We start from the raw sequence: 20671 nt of genomic DNA, 5'->3' as shown, positions 1-20671 counted from the left end.
AAGGGGGTATCAGGGGTATGAAAAGTGGAACTAGGGGCTCCATTGTAAACTAAAACAATGATAACTAACCTGAACAACAGTATACAAAGCATATTGACATTTGAGAGAGACATACAGCGAGGCATACAGTAATCACAGGTGTTGAATTGGGAGAGCTAGCTAAAACAGTAGGTGAGACAACAACAGCTAATCAGCTAGTACAACAACAGCAGGTAAAATGGCGTTGACTAGGCAGGGAGGGTCGGATTAACTACACACAGAGCCTGAGTGCGGCTGGGGCCGACAGATAAAACATAAACAAGCAGAATGGAGTACCGTGATTAAGGGACAGTCCAGCATGCATCAGCTATGTAGCCAAGTGATCAGTGTCCAGGGGGCAGCAGTGGATGGGGCAGGGAAACTAGACTGGCGAGTATTATCCAGGTTAAAAAAAATAAAATAAAAACTGGCTGGCTGTGCAGAAGGTAAAAGCCGCTAGCAGTGGCTAACAATGACTAAATAGCGTGTAGCTGGTTAGCTTCTGGAGGTTCTTGAATGTGTTCTAAAAATGTAAAATAATAGCGATTCCGTATTACATTGGGTGAGGCAGGTTACCGGGAGGTATAATCAAATAAAAAATCGAAAAGAGATTGAAAGTAAATATGGGTCCAGTGAGTGGTTGGGCTGGCTGGGGACGCGGCGATTCAAACAGTTAGCAGGCCTGTGCTAACAAGCTAACAGTTAGTAGGCCGGGGCTGAGCAAGCTAGCAGTTAGCAGGCCGAATTAGCAAGCATGCAGATAGCAAGGGGTTAAGTCTGTTTATGCCTCTTCATGTAGTGACATCGATAGACCGGTCGTGGGTCCTGATGTTGTAGCCCAGGAGTATGCTTCGTTGGTAGCACAGGAGCTCTGGCCGGGCTAGCTTCAAGCTAAGTGGATGGAAACGCTAGTCAGGAGTAATCATCCGGAGTTGCGGTTAGCTAGTTAGCTAGTTGTGAAGATCCAGATGAGAATGTTCCGTTTGCGGTGGGAATCCGGGAATAAAAATAATAAAAAATAATAGGTCCGTTATGCTCTGGTTAGAGTTGCGTTGTTCGAACTGGCGAGAGCTTTCCGAGCTAGGTTAGCTGATGACCGGTTAGCAGATGACCGCTAGCAATGGTTTGCTGACTGATAGCTGGTAGTTAGCTGGCTGGCTTCAGTTGAGGGATTCCGGATCCGAAGTAGATATAAATACTTTAGAAAAAAAAGCAGATCCACGCTACATTGGGTGAGGCGGGTTGCAGGAGAGTATTTAGATGTTGAGGTTTAGCAAAATGTTTTAAAAGATATGCGAAGAAAAATACGTTTAAAAAAAAAAGCGATATATACATGTGACAAGACACGACGTCTGACTGCTACGCCATCTTGGAACAAAAAAGCAAAAAAATGGCATGTTATAGAAGGGTCCGGACACTTTTTGTTGGTGTTTACAACATCTAAAGACCTGTATCACTATACTGTAATGAAACAGCAGGGAGCAGGTCTCGAACCCTTGACCTTCTAGCCCGAAGTCCAGCCCGCACTTTTATAAACCCCAGGGTTGTTACAATACTGAGAGCATGTCTGTTTCTAAAAGGACATGCCCTGATTAGGGGTCGACCGATTATGATTTTCAACGCTGATACCGATTATTGAAGGACCAAAAAAAGCAGATACTGATTAATCGGCCAATTTTTAGAATGTATTTGTAATAATGACAATTACAACAATACTGAATGAACACTTATTTTAACTTAATATAATACATCAATAAAATCAATTTAGCCTCAAATAAATAATGAAACATGTTCAATTTGGTTTAAATAATGCAAAAACAAAGTGTTGGAGAAGAATGTAAAAGTGCAATATGTGCCATGTAAGAAAGCTAACGTTTAAGTTCCTTGCTCAGAACATGAGAACATATGAAAGCTGGTGGTTCCTTTTAACATGAGTCTTCAATATTACCAAGTAAGACGTGTTAGGTTGTAGTTATTATAGGAATTATAGGACTATTTCTCTCTATACCATTTGTATTTCATATACCTTTGGCTATTGGATGTTCTTATAGGCACTTTAGTATTGCCAGTGTAACAGTATAGCTTCCGTCCCTCTCCTCACTCCTCCCTGGGCTCGAACCAGGAACACATCGACAACAGCCACCCTCGAAGCAGCGTTACCCATGCAGAGCAAGGGGAACAACTACTCCAAGTCTCAGAGCGAGTGACGTTTGAAACGCTATTAGCGCGCACCCCGCTAACTAGTTAGCCATTTCACATCACAACGTTACACCAGCCTAATCTCAGGAGTTGATAGGTATTAGGTGCTATTTTAATGAATGCTTATGAGCCTGCTGGTGCCCACCATCGCTCAGTCAGACTGCTCTATCAAATCATAGACCTAATTATAACATAATAGCACACAGAAATACAAGCCCTAGGTCATTAATATGGTCGAATCATCTCGAAAACAAAACATTTATTCTTTCAGTGAAATACGGAACCGTTCTGTATTTTATCTAACGGGTGGCATCCATCAGTCTAAATATTCCTGTTACGTTGCACAACCTTCAATGTTATGTCATAATTCCGTAAAATTCTGACAAATTAGTTCGCAATGAGCCAGGTGGCCCAAACTTGCATATACCCGGACTCTGCGTGCAATGAACGCAAGAGAAGTGACACAATTTCACCTGGTTAATATTGCCTGCTATCCTGGATTTCTTTTACCTAAATATGCAGGTTTAAAAATACATACTTCTCTGTATTGATTTTAAGAAAGGCATTTATGTTTATGGTTAGGTACACGTTGGAGCAACGACAGTCCTTTTTCGCGAATGCGCACTGCATCGATTATATGCAACGCAGGACACGCTAGAGAAACTAGTAATATCATCAACCATGTGTAATTATAACTAGCGATTATGATTAAGTTTAATGCTAACTAGCAACTTACCTTGGCTTCTTACTGCATTACGTAACAATCGGGTTCCTCGTGAAGGGAGGTGGTTAGAGCGTTGGATTAGTTAACCGTAAAGGTTTCAAGATTGAATCCCTGAGCTGACGAGGTAAAAATCTGTTCTGCCCCTGAACAAGGCAGTTAACCCACCGTTCCTAGGCCGTCATTGAAAATAAGAATGTGTTCTAAGCTGCTTGCCTTGTTAAATAAAGATTGAATAAAGGTGTAAAAAAAAAACTTGAAATTGGCCCTAATTAATCGGCCATTCTGATTAATCGGTCAACCTCTAGCCCTGATACTGCACAACGAGAAATTGGGAAGTGAATCGCGAATAGTGTAAGTTTCTCAAAAACGAGCCAAATCACACAAAAAAGTATATTGACCCTTCTATAACATCCCATATACATCAAAAATAGAGATTTTCTTCAGAAATATTACAATTTGACAATAACTAATTCTCAGTTATGGCAAAAACAAGGATGGTTTGCTGGGGTGGAAGGATTGGCATATAACATATAGCAGTTTAGCTAATTACCAACTTTGCTACTACTTACTACTTTTTAGCTACTTTTCAACTACTTAGCATGTTAGCTTGTCTGTAGAGCTTCGAGGCAGAATTGTGTCGAGACACAGATCTGGGGAAGGGTACCAAGAAATGTTTGCAGCAGGAAAGGTCCCCACGAACACAATGGCCTCAATCATTCTTAAATGAAAGAAATTTGGAACCACCATGACCCTTCCTAGAGCTACCCGCCCGGCAAAACTGAGCAATTGGGAGAGAAGAGCCTTGGTCAGGGAGGAGACCATGAGCCCGATGATCAGTGACAGAGCTCAAGAGTTCCTCTGTGGAGATGGGAGAACCTTCCAGAACAACAACCATCTCTGCAGCACTACACCAATAAGGCCTTTATGGTAGAGTGGCCAGACGGAAGCCTCTCCTCAGTAGAAAGCACATGACAGCCCACTTGGAGTTTGCCAAAAGGGAACCTAAAGGACTCCAACCATGAGAAACAAGTTTCTCTGTAATATGCCAGGGAGATAGCAACCGTGTACATAAGAAAGTAATACTACATGTATGTTGTGTGGTAAGCTCTTAGTAGCCCATGTGCCTCATCCTAATAATTTGGTACCTTTCCCCCTCATAATTTAGCCTACTGTTCTGACTTGGTGGTAGACATGTGGCCTGAAGCCTGTTTTAGAGAAATGTCATCATTGAATATTGTAAGACCAGTGTGTGCGTATATGCCCCCTTTATTTATCCTATGGTTCTGACATGGTGTACAGGGAGAATATTGTGAGGATGGCCCATGTTCTGAATTCTTTTTCAAAAGTGCTGAACAAATTGTTGTATTGACTACACTAACGGTCAAACGTTTTAAAACACCTACTCATTCAAGGGTTTTTCTTTATTCTTACTATTTTCTATATTTTGAATAATGGTGAAGACATCAAAACTATGAAATAACACATATCGAATAATGTATTAACCAAAAAAGTGTTAAACAAATCTAAATATATTTTATATTTGAGATTCTTCAAATAGCCAACTTTTCCATGATGATAGCTTTGCACACTCTTGGATTTCTCTCAACCAGCTTCATGAGGTAGTCACCTTGAATGCCTTTCAATTAAAAGTTAATTTGTGGAATTATTCTACTCCTTAATGCGTTTGAGAAACTACAGTCCATCATTACTTTAAGACATGAAGGTCAGTCAATCCGGAACATTTCAAGAACTCTGACAGTTTCTTCAAGTGCAGTCGCAAAACCCATCAAGCGCTATAATGAAACTGGCTCTCATGAGGACCGCCACAGGAAAGGAAGACTCGGAGTTACCTCTGCTGCAGAGAATAAGTTCATTAGTTACCAGCCTCAGAAATTTCAGCCCAAATAAATGATTCACTGAGTTCAAGTAACAGACGCAGCTCAACATCAACTGTTCAGAGGAGAATGTGTGAATCAGGCCTTCATGGTAGAATTGCTGCAAAGAAACAACTACTTAACGACACTAATAAGAAGATACTTGCCTGGTCCAAGAAACACGAGCAATGGACATGAGACCCGTGGAAATTTGTTCCAAACGCAGTGTCTTTGTGAGACCCAGTGTGGCTCAACGGATGATCTTCACATGTGTATTTCCCACCGTAAAGCAGGTGGTGTGGGGGTGCTTTGCTGGTGACACTGCCTGTGACTTATTTAAACATTCAAGGCACATTTAACCAGCACAGCATTCTATCACATTCTACCACAGCATTCTGTAATGATACCCCATCACATCTGGTTTGAGCTTAGTGTGACTATCATGTGTCCAAACCAGCTTCACCTGGAATGCTTTCCAACAATCTTGGCGTTCCCACATATATTGAGTACTTGTTGGCTGCTTTTCCTTCACTCTGCGGTCCAAACCATCTCAATTGGGTTGAGGTTGGGTGATTGTAGAGGCCAAGTCATCTGATGCAGTACTCCATCACTCTCCTTCTTGGTCAAATAGCCCTTAAACAGTCTGAAGGTGTGTTTGGTCAATGCCCTGTTGAAGAGCGAGAAGGAAAGAAAAGTGCCACTAAGCGTAAACCAGATGGGATGGGGTATTACTGCACAATGCTGTTGTAGCCATACTGGTTAAGTGGGCCTTATTCACCGACCAGTGTCCCCAGCAAAGCACCATCACACCACCTCCTCCATGCTTCACGGTGGGAACCACTCATGCGGAGAGCATCCATTCCGCTACTCTGCGTCTCACAAAGACACGGTGGTTGGGACCCAAAAATCACAAATTTGGACTCATCAGACCAAAGGTCAGATCTCCACCAGTCTGTCCATTGCTTATGTTTTTTTGACTCAAGCAAGTCTCTTCTTATTGGTGTCCTTTAGTAGAGGTTTCTTTGCAACAATTTGACCATGAAGGCCTGATTCCCGCAGTCTCCTCTGAACAGTTGATGTTCATGTGTCTGTTCTTTGAACTCAGTGAAACATTTATTTGGGCTGTAATTTCTGAGGCAGTTAACTCTAATGAACGTATCCTCTGCAGCAGAGGTAACTCTGGATCTTCCTTTTCTGTGGCTGTCCTCAGGAGAGCCAGTTTCTTCATAGCGCTTGGTGGTTTTTGCGACTGCACTTGAAACTTTAAAAGTTCTTGAAATGTTTTGGATTGACTGACCCTCATGTCTTAAAGTAATGATGGACTGTCGTTTTTCTTTGCTTATTTGAGTTGTTTTTGCCATAATATGGACTTGAAGCTTTCTTCTGTGTACCACCCCTACCATGTCACAACACAACTGATTGGCTCAAACACATTAAGAAGGAAAGAAATTTTGAATGCATTCCATCCAGATGACTACCTTATGAAGCTGGTTGCAAGAATGCCAAGAGTGTGCAAAGCTTTCAAGGCAAAGGGTGGCTATTTTGAAGATTCTCAAATTATTTGTTTAACACTTTTTGGTTACTACATGATTCCATATGTTTTATTTCATAGTTTTGATATCTTCACTATTATTCTACAATGTAAAAATTAAGAAAAACCCTCGAATGAGTAGGTGTCCAAACGTTTGGTGTGTGTGTGTAATTATATAAATATTTGGGGGATTGGAAATGATGTAGACAATTACATTGATAGAAGCCACAATGTATTTGCAATATTAAAGCTTATCCACCTCCTTAAAATAATAATACATACCATATAAACACAAGTAAATGGAGTGTCTCGGATTTATGTACAGAATAATATGAAATGCTATTAGATCAGGTTGCAGCCTGCAGCAGCATTCAGTCAAAATAAAAAGGAAATTAGTCTTTACCTGATTTAAATGAGTCTGTTTTCAACAAATCCACTGTTTTAGCCTTGTATTTATCCAAGCAAGAGAAATAAATGTGCAATCACTATTGTGTGAATGAATAAAATAGTTTTGGAATGAAGGCTTCCAGACATTTAAATGCTCTGTTTAAGTCAATGTGTTAAGAACAGAATTCAAAGTGTAATGGTTAAAGTTAGCGCTTGTGGATCAGAACATTTTTGGTATGCCTCCCGGAGGAGATATGTTGACCGTTTTTTAGTTTAGTTTTGACAGGCCGCTCCCAACACATTGAGAACAGCCCATCCATATTTCATGCTCCTGTAGCCATCTAGCCAGCTACATTGTGTAGTCGCATAGTCAATATTTGCTTCAGTCATTGTTTGTTGCTCTTGCCAATTTGCTTTGAGCAATGATCAGTAGAATTGAGCTGGGATCTTATCAATTAATAAATTAAATAAAACACACAGCATCATTTCAAGAAGCTGATTAAACAGCATGATCATTACACAGGTGCACCTTTAAAATGTATAGTTTTATCACACAACACAATACCACATATGTCTCAAATGTTGAGGGAGTGTGCAATTGGCATTCTGACTGCAGGAATGTCCATCAGAGCTCTTACCAGACACTTTAATGTTAATTTCTCTACCATAAGCCACCTCCAACGTTCTTTTAGGGAATTTGGCAGTACATCCAACTGGCCTCACAAACGCAGACCGTGTATGGCGTCGTGTTGGTGAGCGGTTTACTGACATCATCATTGTGAACAGTGTGCCCCATGGTGGAGTTATGGTATGGGCAGGCATTAGCTACGGACAACAAACCCAATTGCATTTTATCAATGGCAATTTGAATTACAGGTCAACCGATTTAATTAGGGCCGATTTCAAGTTTTCATAATAATTGGTAATCGGCCATTTTGGACGCCGATTATGGCCGATTTACATTGCAATCCATGAGGAAACTGTGTGGCAGGCTGATCACCTGTTACGCGAGTGCAGCGTCAGAAGGACCTTGTGGCTGCAATGAGTATGTTGCGAGCTAGCATTAAACTTATCTTATGATAAACAATCAATCTTCACATAATCACGTTAACTACACATGATTGATGATATTACTAGGTTAACTAGCTTGTTCTGCGTTGCATATAATCAATGCGGTGCCTGTTAAATTATCATCGATTCACAGCCTAATTCAACTTCGCCAAACGCGTGATTTAAAAAAATCTATATAAATTATTACTTTTGTTTTTACCTTTTTTATTTAACTAGGCAAGTCAGTTAAAAACAAATTCTTAATTTCAATGACGGCCTAGGAACAGTGGGTTAACTGCCTTGTTCAGGGGCAGAATGGCAGATTTTTTTACCTTGTCAGCTCCGGAATTCGATCTTGCAGCCTTTCTGTTACTAGTCTAACCGCTAGGTTACCTTCCGCCTCATGATTTAGCAAAAGCATATTCGCAATAAAAGCACATTCATTGCACAAATGTACCTATCCATAAACATCAATGCCTTAAAGTCAATACACAGAATTATATTTTTTAAACCTGCATAATTTGGTAAAATTAAAGCATGTTGGCAGGCAATATTAACTAAGGAAATTGTGTCACTTCTCTTGCGTTCAGTGCAAGCAGAGTCCGGCTATATGCAACCGCTTGGGCCGCCTTGCTTGTTGCAACCTGTGTTTCTTCCTAACAAAGACGGTAATTAATTTGCCAGAATTGTACATAATTATGACATAACATTGAAGGATGTGCAATGTAACCGCAATATTTACACTTAGGGGTTGCCATCCGTTAGATGAAATATGTAACGGTTCCGTATTTCACTGAAAGAATAAATGTTTTGTTTTTGAAATGATAGTTTCCGGATTTGACCATATTAATGACCAAAAGCTCGGGTTTCTGCATGTTATTATGTTATAATTATAAGTCTCTGATTTGTTAGAGCAGTCTAACTGAGTGGTAGTAGGCAGCAGCAGGCTTGTAAGCATTCATTCAAACAGCACTTTCCTGCGTTTGCCAGCAGCCCTTCGCAATGCTTGAAACGCAGTGCTGTTTATGACCTCAAGCCTATCAACTCCCGGGATTAGGCTGGCAATACTAGAGTGCCTATAAGAACATCCAATTGTCAAAGGTATATGAAATACAAATGGTATAGAGAGAAATAGTCAACGTGTCATAATTCCTATAATAACTACAACCTAAAACTTCTTAACTGGGAATATTGAACCACCAGCTTTCATATGTTATGAGCAAGGAACTTAAACTTGAGCTTTTTTACATGGCACATATTGCACTTTTACTTTCTTCACCACACTGTGTTTTTGCGTTACAAATCACGGTATTGTGAAAGCACCTCCTCTAAGAGTATGAATCAGGCTGTTTGAAGACGTTTGAATCCGAAGCAACCTGCCTACACATAGCTACTGTAGTAGGTCAAAGCTGTGTGCTACAATATCTTGGTATAGCATAGAGGAATAGGCATTGTGGTGCTCATGTGAATTTCCTTTTTCGGCTTCAGACCAATGCCTATTCTCACTTTTTTTAATTTTAATTTATAGGCCAACATACTTGATTGTGTGGTGGGGCATGGGATGGATGTATGGAACAGATGTAAGGATAAAGCGAGATGGACGGTAGTCTGGAGGTCATCCTTTATGCCCTTTGATTCTCCCAAGGGGAGGTGTGTGTGTGTAGACACTTATTTTTGATGTGGAACACTTCAGTTGCTACCGTAGTCAAATACTGCTGTTTCAGTTGTTCCACAGTTCTCATTGCTAGAAAGTTTTTTTTGTCACACTTAAAGTTACGTAGGCCTTATACAGTACTGCAAAACAAAACACTGTTTTTGGTTACACTATTTGACATGGTCCAATTACATATTTAACATTTTCATGCCAAATAAAGTGTTGAGTGGTAGTCTTTCTCTTCCTTTGGCCAAAAAGTCTCATCCACTGTTATTGTTAATTGTCCTGTGTAGGAGCTGAGAGAGAATGCTAAGAGGGAAGTATCGTATTCCTTTCTACATGTCTAGAGACTAAACCAAAACCTCTACTCTCTATATCCCTCCATAGGAGCTGAGAGAGCGAGTGCTGCGAGGGAAGTATCGTATTCCGTTCTACATGTCTACAGACTGTGAAAACCTGCTGAAGAAACTGTTGGTGCTCAACCCTGGCAAACGGAGCAGCCTGGAGGTAAGAGAGTGCGAGCAACACACACTGACACATACGCAAATGTACGGTCACGCACATGTATGGACACACGCTTATAGACTCAAACACATACCACATGTGCATGCTCATACAGACATGTAGATATAGAAATCTCTAGTTCACGTCTACACTTTGCTTTCATGGAACTAAAGAAGACATGTTAAACAGATGGCTTCTAGACGCTGGAACACTTTGATGTGTTGCTCAGATTTTTTCCATCTACATCTTACTAAATCCAACTTGAGCATACAGATGTACAAAGTATCATGTTTTTCACTATGCTAAAGCTGTTTAGTCCTCTCTATCTTTGTCTCTCTTTGTCCATTGGTCCATCTAACTGTCTGTCTGCCCCTCAGCAAATCATGAGAGACCGCTGGATGAACGTGGGCCATGAGGAGGAGGAGCTGAAGCCCCATCAGGAACCGGAACCCGACTGGAACGACACCAAACGGATAGGTCAGTCACACACGCCCAATATCATAAAAGTCTGATTGGATTCTCTCCCATCCTCACTTATGGGCTGTTTTGTAACACGCTATATTTGATGAAAAATATCAATTCCATGTCACAATATGATAAAATACAATAATGTTATTATTCTTAAGGGAACTTCAGGTGTTACATTATATTACTATCCTTTTCATGCCATTCAGTCATTGTTATGTTCCCTCCTCTCTCCCTACAGAACTGATGATAACCATGGGCTTCCCCAAAGAGGACATCACAGATGCGTTAACAGGACAGAAGTACGATGAGACCATGGCCACTTACCTCCTTTTGGGCAGGAAACCAGCCGAGGTGAGACATGGGCTATAGCCATAATAATGACAGACTTCACAAACAAACAATTGTGTATCCTATGGATACGCACATTAAAGACTTACTCCTTTATTTGAAAACCACAAAACGGCAGCTCCACCACTTGGTTTGCTATAAAGCTGAGGGAAGGGGCAACCACACTCAAATTTTTATTAGGAGATATATGGATCAAGGACTGACAGTCCATGAGGTCAAAATTATAGTTTAAACTGTGTTTTAAAGCTATACTTTAGACTGAAATTATCATACACAGCGGGCAACTTCCTGCTTACCAGACATCAACAACAACAAAATTCTAATCCGCCAAGACTGCCATTATTTCCTCTTCCCAATGTACGCCCTCCCTTGAAGCATGGGAAGAGCCAATAGTGGCGGTCTTGGTAAGTTAGAATTTTCTTGTTGATTTCTATAAACAGGAATTCACCCCACTGGTGTCATATTGCAGTCTACCTTTATGTCTACATGACCACCACGTTATAATGTGTGCAATGACTCTTTTGTTTTTTCAACCCCCCTCCTTTCATTGGGCAGTTTGAGGGGAGCGAGTCGCTGTCCAATAGCAACCTGTGTCAAAGGTCACGGCCCAGCAGCGAGGCCAACAACAGTTCCAGCCAATCGCCTGCCCACTCCAAGGTCACACGCAGCATATCGGCCAACCAGAAGCAGCGGCGCTTCAGCGACCATGGTAAGGACGGCATTGTCGACCATCTTGAATCTCATGGCACAAGACTTGAGTTTTATCACCATTATTTAAGAAAATATAGTTATAATATATCGGCTAATCGTAGCTTAAAGAGTTATGGATTTTGGCATTTTTATGTCTCTAAATTGACACTACCAAAGGGGACACTCCTAGCAAAGGTGTCAGCTGGAGATGACGTGCAGAGGCATGCAGGGATTTGTAGTCTTGCATGATGTCTACTTTGATGCTACGGAGTATTTTTGAATCTGAGAGTAAATGGAATATATGTCATCTTGTCCGAGAGCAATTTACATAGTTATCAAAACGTCACGCCAGGGTTAGCCTACACGAAACACAACCCGTTTAAGTGTTTCTAAAATTCCCAATGGTAAAAATGAATTGTGGAGAAATGATTGGAATCATTTCCCTGTTTGACTACTAGGTGTTATGGGTATTATGACACCTCCACTGTGAGGCTCTATAGACTTCCAGTCATTGTGCTAACGGTAGTTAACAATTGCGCTAATGGTAGTTGGCAACTTCCTTCAAACTGAACAAGTTCATCTGACTCTGGGGAAGTAGATAGTGCTTCATTGCCAAAATCCTGAAATATCCCTTTAAGTTGAACTGATTAGCCTCAGGAAGTTCCCTTTACACTTGAACTGTGTGCAACACGTGCAAGCAGAGCTTTCTTTACATGTGGCCTAATATAGTACATCCAATGGAAATGTTTAATTACTTAACACCAGTAGGAATTTTAGGTGGATGCCAGTCAATAAAACACACAAATGTAGTTTTAACTGTTCAACTATCATTATTATATAAATGTTCTGCATTGACTGAAGTTAAATGATATTTGCCCTAACTCTGCGGAAAGCACAATGGGACTTCCTTGTTAAAAAAATTAAGTCCATGCTGTTGTCATTGCTCTGTGGCTCCTCAGTGGCGCCCTCTATCCCCCCGTCTATGTCCTACACCAAGCGGGCGCAGGCCAACAGCGTGGAGAGCGACAAGGGCGATGCCACCCACAAGCTTGGCACGGCCGGTTCCAAGGCTGACGTGCCCACCTCGCCGCTGGTGGCACAGGAGAGGAAGAAGTCATCCACCGCCTCAGGGGTGAGAGATCAAAGTGCCCTTTTGGGGGTCAAAATGCTATGCAGGATATGTATTATAATATTCAGAGGGCTATGGTTTCTGCCTCCAAATAAGCAGGGGATGACTGGCACAAAGTAGTTTTCTATCCCAAAATGTACAGGAAAGTTAGTCATTCCCAAAGTAATTTAGAACCCATCAGACTTGTCATAACTAGTTACTAGATGCTTAGCTTCCATTATGGTTTTTATTTTGTGGGACGGTCGGAACAGAAATAGTCTACATTGTGAATTAAGTTATTAAAGGCTGTGTGTTTCTGTGTGCGTGTGTGTGACCCATAGAACAGCAACGCTATGACCAGGAGGAACACGTACGTGTGTGAGCGGTCGAGCACAGATCACTACACGGCCATTCCCAATGGCAAGGACAGCAGGTGAGGAAGGCGATGGGGATGATTGCTCTTGATAACGTTTGCAGCTTTGATTGCTGTTGACAATGTTTACCTGCCTAAATACGTAGGCGTTGGAGTGTGACTCCAGAACTGACTCTCTCCCTGTTCTTGCCCCCTCTCTACCCCTCTCCTCGTGTTCTTCCTACTGTGATCCTTCTTGTCCCCTCTCTACCCCTCTCTCCCGCTTTCCTCGTGTTCTTCCTCCTTTGATCCTTCTTGTCCCCTCTCTACCCCTCTCTCCCGCTTTCCTCGTGTTCTTCCTCCTGTGACCCTTCTTGTCCCCTCTCTACCCCTTTCTTTCGCCTTATTTCTCTCACTGTCCTTCTCTCTGTCTCTCGGTCTCTCGCTGTCTTTCTCTCAGTCTGACTGAGATGTCAGGCTCGGCCAGTGGCTCCTCGCCGTCGTCAGGGGCAGCCTCAGCTGTCCCTTCCACCCGTCCGCGTCATGTTAAGTCCATGTCGGCGTCGGGCCACCCCATCAAGTCCCCACTGCCTCCCATAGACGACAACGCGGAGTACAAGGGGTGAGCTAGGGGGCTAGAGAGAGTGAGAGGGGCTCAAGTCCCAAATAGGAAGGGGCCCAAGTTATATGAATTACTAATACCTACCCTATAAATGTTTTTCTTCAGGTCTAAATCAAATCACATTTTATTTGTCACATATGCCGAATACGACAGGTATTTCACCTTAACGTGAAATGCTTACTTACTAGCCCTTAACCAACATGGCAGTTCAATAAATAGAGTTAAGAAAATATTTACTAAATATACTAAAGTTTAAAAAAAATCACATGTTAACACAATACATTGACATAACAATGAAGCTATATACAGGGGGTACCGGTACCTAGTCAAGGTACGGGGGTACAGGTTAGTCGAGGTAATTTGTAAAGTGACTATAATAAACAGCGAGTAGCAGCAGTGTAAAACCAAAGGGGGGAGCGTCAATGTAAATAGTCCGTTGGCCTTTTGATTAGTTTAGTTGTTCAGCAGTCTTATGGCTTGGGGGGTAGAAGCTGTTAAGGAGCCCTAAACTTTGGTCCTAGACTTGGTGCTCCGTTACCACTTGCCGTGCGGTAGCAGAGGGAACAGTCTATGACTTGGGTGACTGGAGTCTTTGAGCATTTTTTGGGCCTTCCTCTGACACCGCCTCGTATATAGGTCAAATGAAATGCCTAAAGGTAGGGGTACATTTAGAGTTGAGCAAGGGTATAAGACAATGGAGGGTTGAGGAACTGTGAGAAATGACTTGTTAGGACGTCCATGTTTTTTCACTACGATACTATTTCCTAGAAGTCAGAGATGGAACTTAATTTGTTTAATGTTCTATTACTACTAATGCCTTGATATTAGGTGATATTTCTTATCTATATCTTTTCTACTTCCTCTTTCCCTGCACCTATTCTTCCCCTCTCCCTCCGCAGCCCTCCCACGGCCTCGCCGTCGGCGCACAGCATCAGCAGCAGCACGGCCGCCACGCCGCCTGACCGCACGCGCTTCCCCCGCGGCTCCTCCAGCCGCTCCACCTTCCACGGGGCCCAACTTCGCGACCGCCGCTCGGCCACCTACAACGGTCCGCCCGCCTCGCCCACACTCTCCCACGACACGGGGGCTCTGTCCCAGGCGCGCAGGGGCACCTCCACGGGCATCATCGGCAAGATCACCTCCAAGTTTGTCCGCAGGTCAGTGGAAATGGGCGGAAAATGCACCATACCAATATGTTTGCCAAACCTGGGACAAATAGTCAGATTGCCTACCCTGAAGTATTGTAGGTGCGCTTGATTTATCCACAACTGCGTGCAAGGCTGAGCAGAGTTGGCAATTTTGGGCCCATTCTATAGGTTTCATTGTACCGAGCACATCTCCATTATTTAAACATATCTGACAATGTATTTGACTCAGGTCGGATATTTACAATACTAAACTGCAGGAGTATGGTCAAGCCCATTTCAATTCGGCAAGTAAACTGCAATTACAATTTAGTTCCTGAATTGACGTTATTGAAATGGAATTGACCCCAATATCATGTCTCATGTTTCCCTTCCTTAGGGCCATATTTACCCAGCGTTTGCATCGGATATTGAAAGTAACAGCTGAATATTTTGTACTAGTCAATATATGTAGTTCTTTACTAGGGTACCATGTAAGGTACAAGGCTGCTTTGAGTGTGGAGAGGGATAATAGCGTGTGGTTGGGTTCCTCATTCTCTCAATCCTGCATCAGGTGAAGTTGACCTTAGACACTGATCTTGGGTCAGTTTAGCATTTCCCACTAATGGTTGAGGTTAGGTTTGGAGGAGGGAAAGCTGATCATAGATCTGTTCCTAGGGTAAACTTAACCCCGGAGCGCTAAGCCCATAAGATGTCGTGTCCAGGCCCTATTCCCCTAGGTGAGCCTGCGGTGAGCAGGCTCTGGTCTGAGATAGACGTGTGGGCTGCTTAAAGATATGCTCACACACTTGCAGGACCACACGCAAAGGCATAGACATGCATACATAAATGCATGCAGTCTCTCTCTTACACGCGCGCGCACACACACACAGAGAGAGTGTGAAGTCTGCAGTATCTGTGACCGTGCTGCAGTCAGTCAAGGGCACTGGGTAAAATGAGCCTGCTTTTTATCACCAGCCCGGGGCTCCACCCTTAGAGCATGACGAACTAACCTATCACACTGCAGCCTGCCTGCATAACTGAGAGGTTCTATACACTCATCGTATGCTACTGTAGCAATGAATGTGCATTTTTTTCTGAAGATTTTTATTTAAGATTAAATGTTTTGATTTTGTTCTTATAGTTTGTTGAGAGCAATTGTTAATCAGACTTTCCATGTGTAGTAGGTATGAACTGGTTATGAACCAACCAGTATGAACTAGTTGGTTCTTAGTGCCTTCAATCAGCCCATAGTGAATTTAGCGTTATTGCTGAAAGCATATGTAACGTGTATTTAAGCACATCGTTTGTTAATGGAACATTGGGATCGATTTGCTGACGTCGTGGACCCATCACCATTTGATCGTACATGTCTGCCACATTATGAGAAAGTCATTGAACAACATTTCCACAACACCCTGTTCTGCCTTTCCGTTTCCATCAATAGTTACAATCCCCCCCCCCCAAAAAAGACCAATTTATTTTAAAATTACTTCTTTCATTGTTTGTTTTTTTTGTTTGTTTTTTTAGAACTATGTCTTTCAGGGCTGGCCAGAGGTAGGAGCGCACAGAATGGGTTACCATGTCTATATCCCCACAATGACTCACCTCCACACCCTCTCTTCATCGCAATTCTAAGCCCTCTTCAACGACATGCAATCATTCATGCCCTGATGCCAGCCCCCCTTCCCTAACCCCTCTCCCTATCCCCTCCCCACCCAAAATCCACTGTGCCGGGGCACTACACTGCTCCGCATTATCCACCCCCCTATCTGACCCTGCACCACTAACAGAGTGAGATTGAGACTCCCGAGATGCCTTGGAGTTTGCAGACACCTGCACTCACTTTCCGACTTCTTCTTGTTTCGTTCTTTGGTTTGAGTGTGTTGTGTACACTGTAGATGACTTCTATCATCCATCTCTCTCTGTTCACATGATTTCCACATTGTATCATCCTCCGTTTTAGCTTGCTTGCCAATATGCGTGTCCTGTTGGTTTTTTGGCAGTCCTCGCCAGTTGCCTCCCCAGAACGAGTTGAGTCGCGTGACCGTGTATGTTTATAGGTTTGACCCCATCCCACCCTCTTCCTTTTCACGTTCACATATCCCATCGTCTGTGTGTACACTGACGATCCCTTCCACTGCTCTGTTGAACTCTGAACTCTGATTGCTTCCCAAAGGGCCACGGTTGAAGGAGAGGCCAGTGGCAGTACAGACCCCCCAAGGTGAGGCATCGGCACAGCCGCCCGCAGAAAAAGCAACAACAACCTCGAAATGAAAGCATGGCATGTCAATGAGGGTCACTACTAGTCTCAGGATCCTAAGTGAATGTCACCGGTTCACTCTTGTTGTGCTGTTCTTTGTTGTTATGTGTGTACTTTGTGCCCATGCCCTCTGTCACACAGCGGTGGTGTTTGCGCTTTTTGTGCCTAAGTGGCGTGACCCTGAATATCATATTCTTGCTAGACCTTGGTGGGCCATGTGTGTGTTTAATCTGTCTAGAAGTGTCTGATCTGTGTGTGTATTACACGGAAATAAGCAATAGGTGCGTAATCTTTGAATAAAATATTTGAGTCATCTTACGAGGTCCCAAACACATGGGTTATATAAGTTCTGTGCGTTACCTTTTGTCCTCTATTATTATTAATAAATAGTCACACACTCTATATACTCCCAACCACGTCATATGACTCTTTTTAAAAAATATATTTTTTTAAATGGTCAGCACCTCACCAACCTTTTGGGGTTTTGCGTCTACCTACTTATCTCCCATTCAATTAACACTATTGCCTGTGTTCTTTTCCTCTCCAGGAGCGCGTCAGGGGAACCCAAGGAGGACGGTTCCCGGGACTCCAAACCCCGTTCACTGCGCTTCACATGGAGCATGAAGACTACCTCATCCATGGAGCCCGGCGACATGATGCGCGAGATCCGGAAGGTCCTGGATGCCAACAACTGCGACTACGAGCAGCGCGAGCGCTTCATGCTCTTCTGCGTGCACGGCGACGCCCGCCAGGACAGTCTGGTCCAATGGGAGATGGAGGTGTGCAAGCTGCCACGCCTCTCACTCAACGGCGTGCGCTTCAAGCGCATCTCAGGCACGTCCATCGCCTTCAAGAATATTGCGTCCAAAGTGGCCAACGAGCTCAAGCTGTGAAAAGTGACTTTTGGGAAGACTAAACAAACTAAAGAGAATTAACATACAACACTGAAAACGGAGGGGGCAGAGGACATAATCCTGGTGTTCCTTGAGTTTGCGGGCGCCCCACGTGTCGGGCCCAAGAGAGTCAGCCGCAATATTGAGTTTACCGCTATTCGAGGCTACTGCCATATTGCTTGGTGAATCGACACAAAATACACTCCCATTTTTCCTCCCCAAGGCAAACCCCTGCATTACAAAATCGTTGACTATAACGAGAGGTGAGAACTGACCATTATTGCAATGATATGAAAACATTTGTATCAATGGCCCGCAAAATTTCAATTCCATTGCTAAACTACCATTAAAGGGGGTTGAAATAAGAGACTGCAAAGCTACTTTTTCCACATGTACAGTATAAAATAAAATAGAGAATGTTTTGTTGTATTGTTCATAGAGTTGTATAAAACAGGACTCTTCAGCATAATGTCTGCAGGTATTGTATAGTCTTGAGTTTCTGTACAGAAAGTGTTTAAATGTGTCATACTGTATTTTTTTCTTTTCGTTTGGAGTTCTTTCCTTCTTGTTGACATATTTGTAGATTGTTTGCCTCCACTGAAGTCTAGAAGTTTAGAAGGAAAAAAAACAACATTTTTTATTATCACGGGGAAAAGGAAAAAAACAAGCTTATTTTTTACTTTTCATGGATAATAAGTTCCTTTCCCAATACAGGAGAGATCGAGTGACGTGATCTGTGTTAAAAAGCAAAACTCTACACATCCCAAAGCCCAAATCAAGTCATTCCTCCTAATGCACTATTTTGGCCATTCTCACAACCCTCTTTCATGTAGCGTAGCTGAATGATGACGTTAGCACTGCAGTTTAAAATGTTCTGTTTATTGCATAGAATTTACATAAGGGATCTTATGCTGGCTAAGTCAGATGTGATGAACCATGTTCTTTAATTATCTTTGAGAACCCAAATATACGGTGTAGACTAGCAGGACCACAAATTGTTCAGATGCACTCAATTTTAAGTCCGCTCTCATAAAGTCCGCTTTATGCAGTCTTAAACACGGTGTTGCAGTTGTCGCTGGCATTGCGCTCGATGATTAATCAAATGCTCTTCAAACAAATATTGGGACAAAACTACCCATTCAAAACACTATTCGTGGTCTTTTAGTAGCATAAATGCACCGGCCACCATTCTAGGTCAGGAAGTGACATCAATTATTATAACTGCCTCAAATATCTCATGTTCTGCTTGAGAATGCCCAAAGCTTTAAGGGTTCACACAAAGTGATGCCCAAGCAGTTTGACCTCACTAGGGACTATATCCCTCTGTTTCTCTTACTTCCTTCTAAACTGCAGTTAATTGGTAGTTACTGTGCGACACCTGTCTGACTTGTTTTGTGATCAATTTTATTTTCTTGCAAAATATATTGTATTTATTCCACCACATTATGCCTTTTTAATGTGCTGCTTGGTATTTCTGAGGCATTCACCTGTACGAGAAAAAAATAGGATGTAGCTGGTTTCGCACATTTTTATTTTGTTTTAGGTTTTTCCCCTTTGTAATTAGTGATTGCGATGAGTACGTAAAATAACCACTAGTGCTGGTACGTTTCTACTTGTTATTTTGTATGAAAAGTAATGAGGGTCAACTGTGCAATGGTATTCCATGTTGTATTACTGTAAGGATGAGAGATGGGCCTATAGACCGCACCCTTTAACGCAGCGTAGAGAATGGAAACAGAATGCAGACATTTTATTTCCTAATTTCAAAAGACACAATAGAAAGGAAAAAGCAAAGGCGAGTGGTAAAAAAAGAATAATATGAAAACAAGGTTAAAAGCTGTGAGTCCTTCTGGAAGCTGAGCGAGAAATCTCCACCGCTGACTTTCTGTGGCATTATGGGAGCAGGAGGGGGTTGGAGGGGGTACTGCACTTGGAAGAAAAATGCATATTCCTAATTGTTAACGGTAAAACTTCCAGAGAGGATGTCTATTGTGTTGCCTTAGCAGATCAAGTGTAGAGGAGAAGCAGAAGGTGTTAAAGAAATGTAAATGATTATGCCTCGCCCTTTTCATCTCCATTAACCCCTCCCCCCACCGAAAGCCCTCCTACCACAACATACATGCGAGGAAAGCTTGAGTCATCTAGATTCAGTCTCACTCGTGCACAATATTAAAGCTTACTTGAAAGGAGTCTCAAGCAAATGTCTGGTGTCATTTTGTTATTTTTTTACCAGTATTTACTATTTAATTTTGTGTGAGTAACCATGGCTTCACAGCCAATCGGTTTAACATAACCCGAGTAACATGGAGGAACGATACGTCCTGGAAAGAGCTTTGTAATTTGTATAGAAATATACACTGCTCAAAAAAATAAAGGGAACACTAAAATAACACATCCTAGATCTGAATGAATGAAATATTCTTATTAAATACTTTGTTCTTTACATAGTTGAATGTGCTGACAACAAAATCACACAAAAATGATCAATGGAAATCAAATTTATCAACCCATGGAGGTCTGGATTTGGAGTCACACTCAAAATTAAAGTGGAAAACCACACTACAGGCTGATCCAACTTTGATGTAATGTCCTTAAAACAAGTCGAAATGAGGCTCAGTAGTGTGTGTGTCCTCCACGTGCCTGTATGACCTCCCTACAACGCCTTGGTCTGCTCCTGATGAGGTGGCGGATGGTCTCCTGAGGGATCTCCTCCCATACCTGGACTAAAGCATCCGCCAACTCCTGGACAGTCTGTGGTGCAACGTTGGTGGATGGAGCGAGACATGATGTCTCAGATGTGCTCAATTGGATTCAGGTCTGGGGAACAGGCGGGCCAGTCCATAGCATCAATGCCTTCCTCTT

The 20671-nt window shown here is 42.4% G+C and overlaps 1 protein-coding gene across 3 annotated transcripts in view; it reads left to right on the top strand.

Annotated features, from left to right (window-relative positions):
* Nucleotides 1–20110, top strand: part of mark1 (MAP/microtubule affinity-regulating kinase 1) — an 87976-nt gene extending 67866 nt beyond the window's left edge. For 2 of the 3 annotated variants that reach the window (XM_064946946.1, XM_064946965.1), the window contains 10 exons: nucleotides 9825–9944; nucleotides 10319–10418; nucleotides 10648–10760; nucleotides 11313–11466; nucleotides 12407–12579; nucleotides 12897–12988; nucleotides 13368–13529; nucleotides 14429–14686; nucleotides 16833–16877; nucleotides 17464–20110. In XM_064946946.1, coding sequence (XP_064803018.1) covers nucleotides 9825–9944; nucleotides 10319–10418; nucleotides 10648–10760; nucleotides 11313–11466; nucleotides 12407–12579; nucleotides 12897–12988; nucleotides 13368–13529; nucleotides 14429–14686; nucleotides 16833–16877; nucleotides 17464–17809 — 1563 coding nt within the window. In that variant the 3' untranslated portion in view covers nucleotides 17810–20110. The remainder of the gene's footprint in view (nucleotides 1–9824; nucleotides 9945–10318; nucleotides 10419–10647; nucleotides 10761–11312; nucleotides 11467–12406; nucleotides 12580–12896; nucleotides 12989–13367; nucleotides 13530–14428; nucleotides 14687–16832; nucleotides 16878–17463) is intronic. The other variant, XM_064946956.1, reaches the window with a different exon arrangement.
* The last annotated feature ends 561 nt before the right edge of the window (nucleotides 20111–20671 follow it).

This window comes from Oncorhynchus masou, chromosome 4, assembly GCF_036934945.1.
Source record: "Oncorhynchus masou masou isolate Uvic2021 chromosome 4, UVic_Omas_1.1, whole genome shotgun sequence".
In the NCBI taxonomy this organism is placed as follows: Eukaryota; Metazoa; Chordata; class Actinopteri; order Salmoniformes; family Salmonidae; genus Oncorhynchus; species Oncorhynchus masou.
This window is presented reverse-complemented; position numbering and strand designations above follow the sequence as displayed.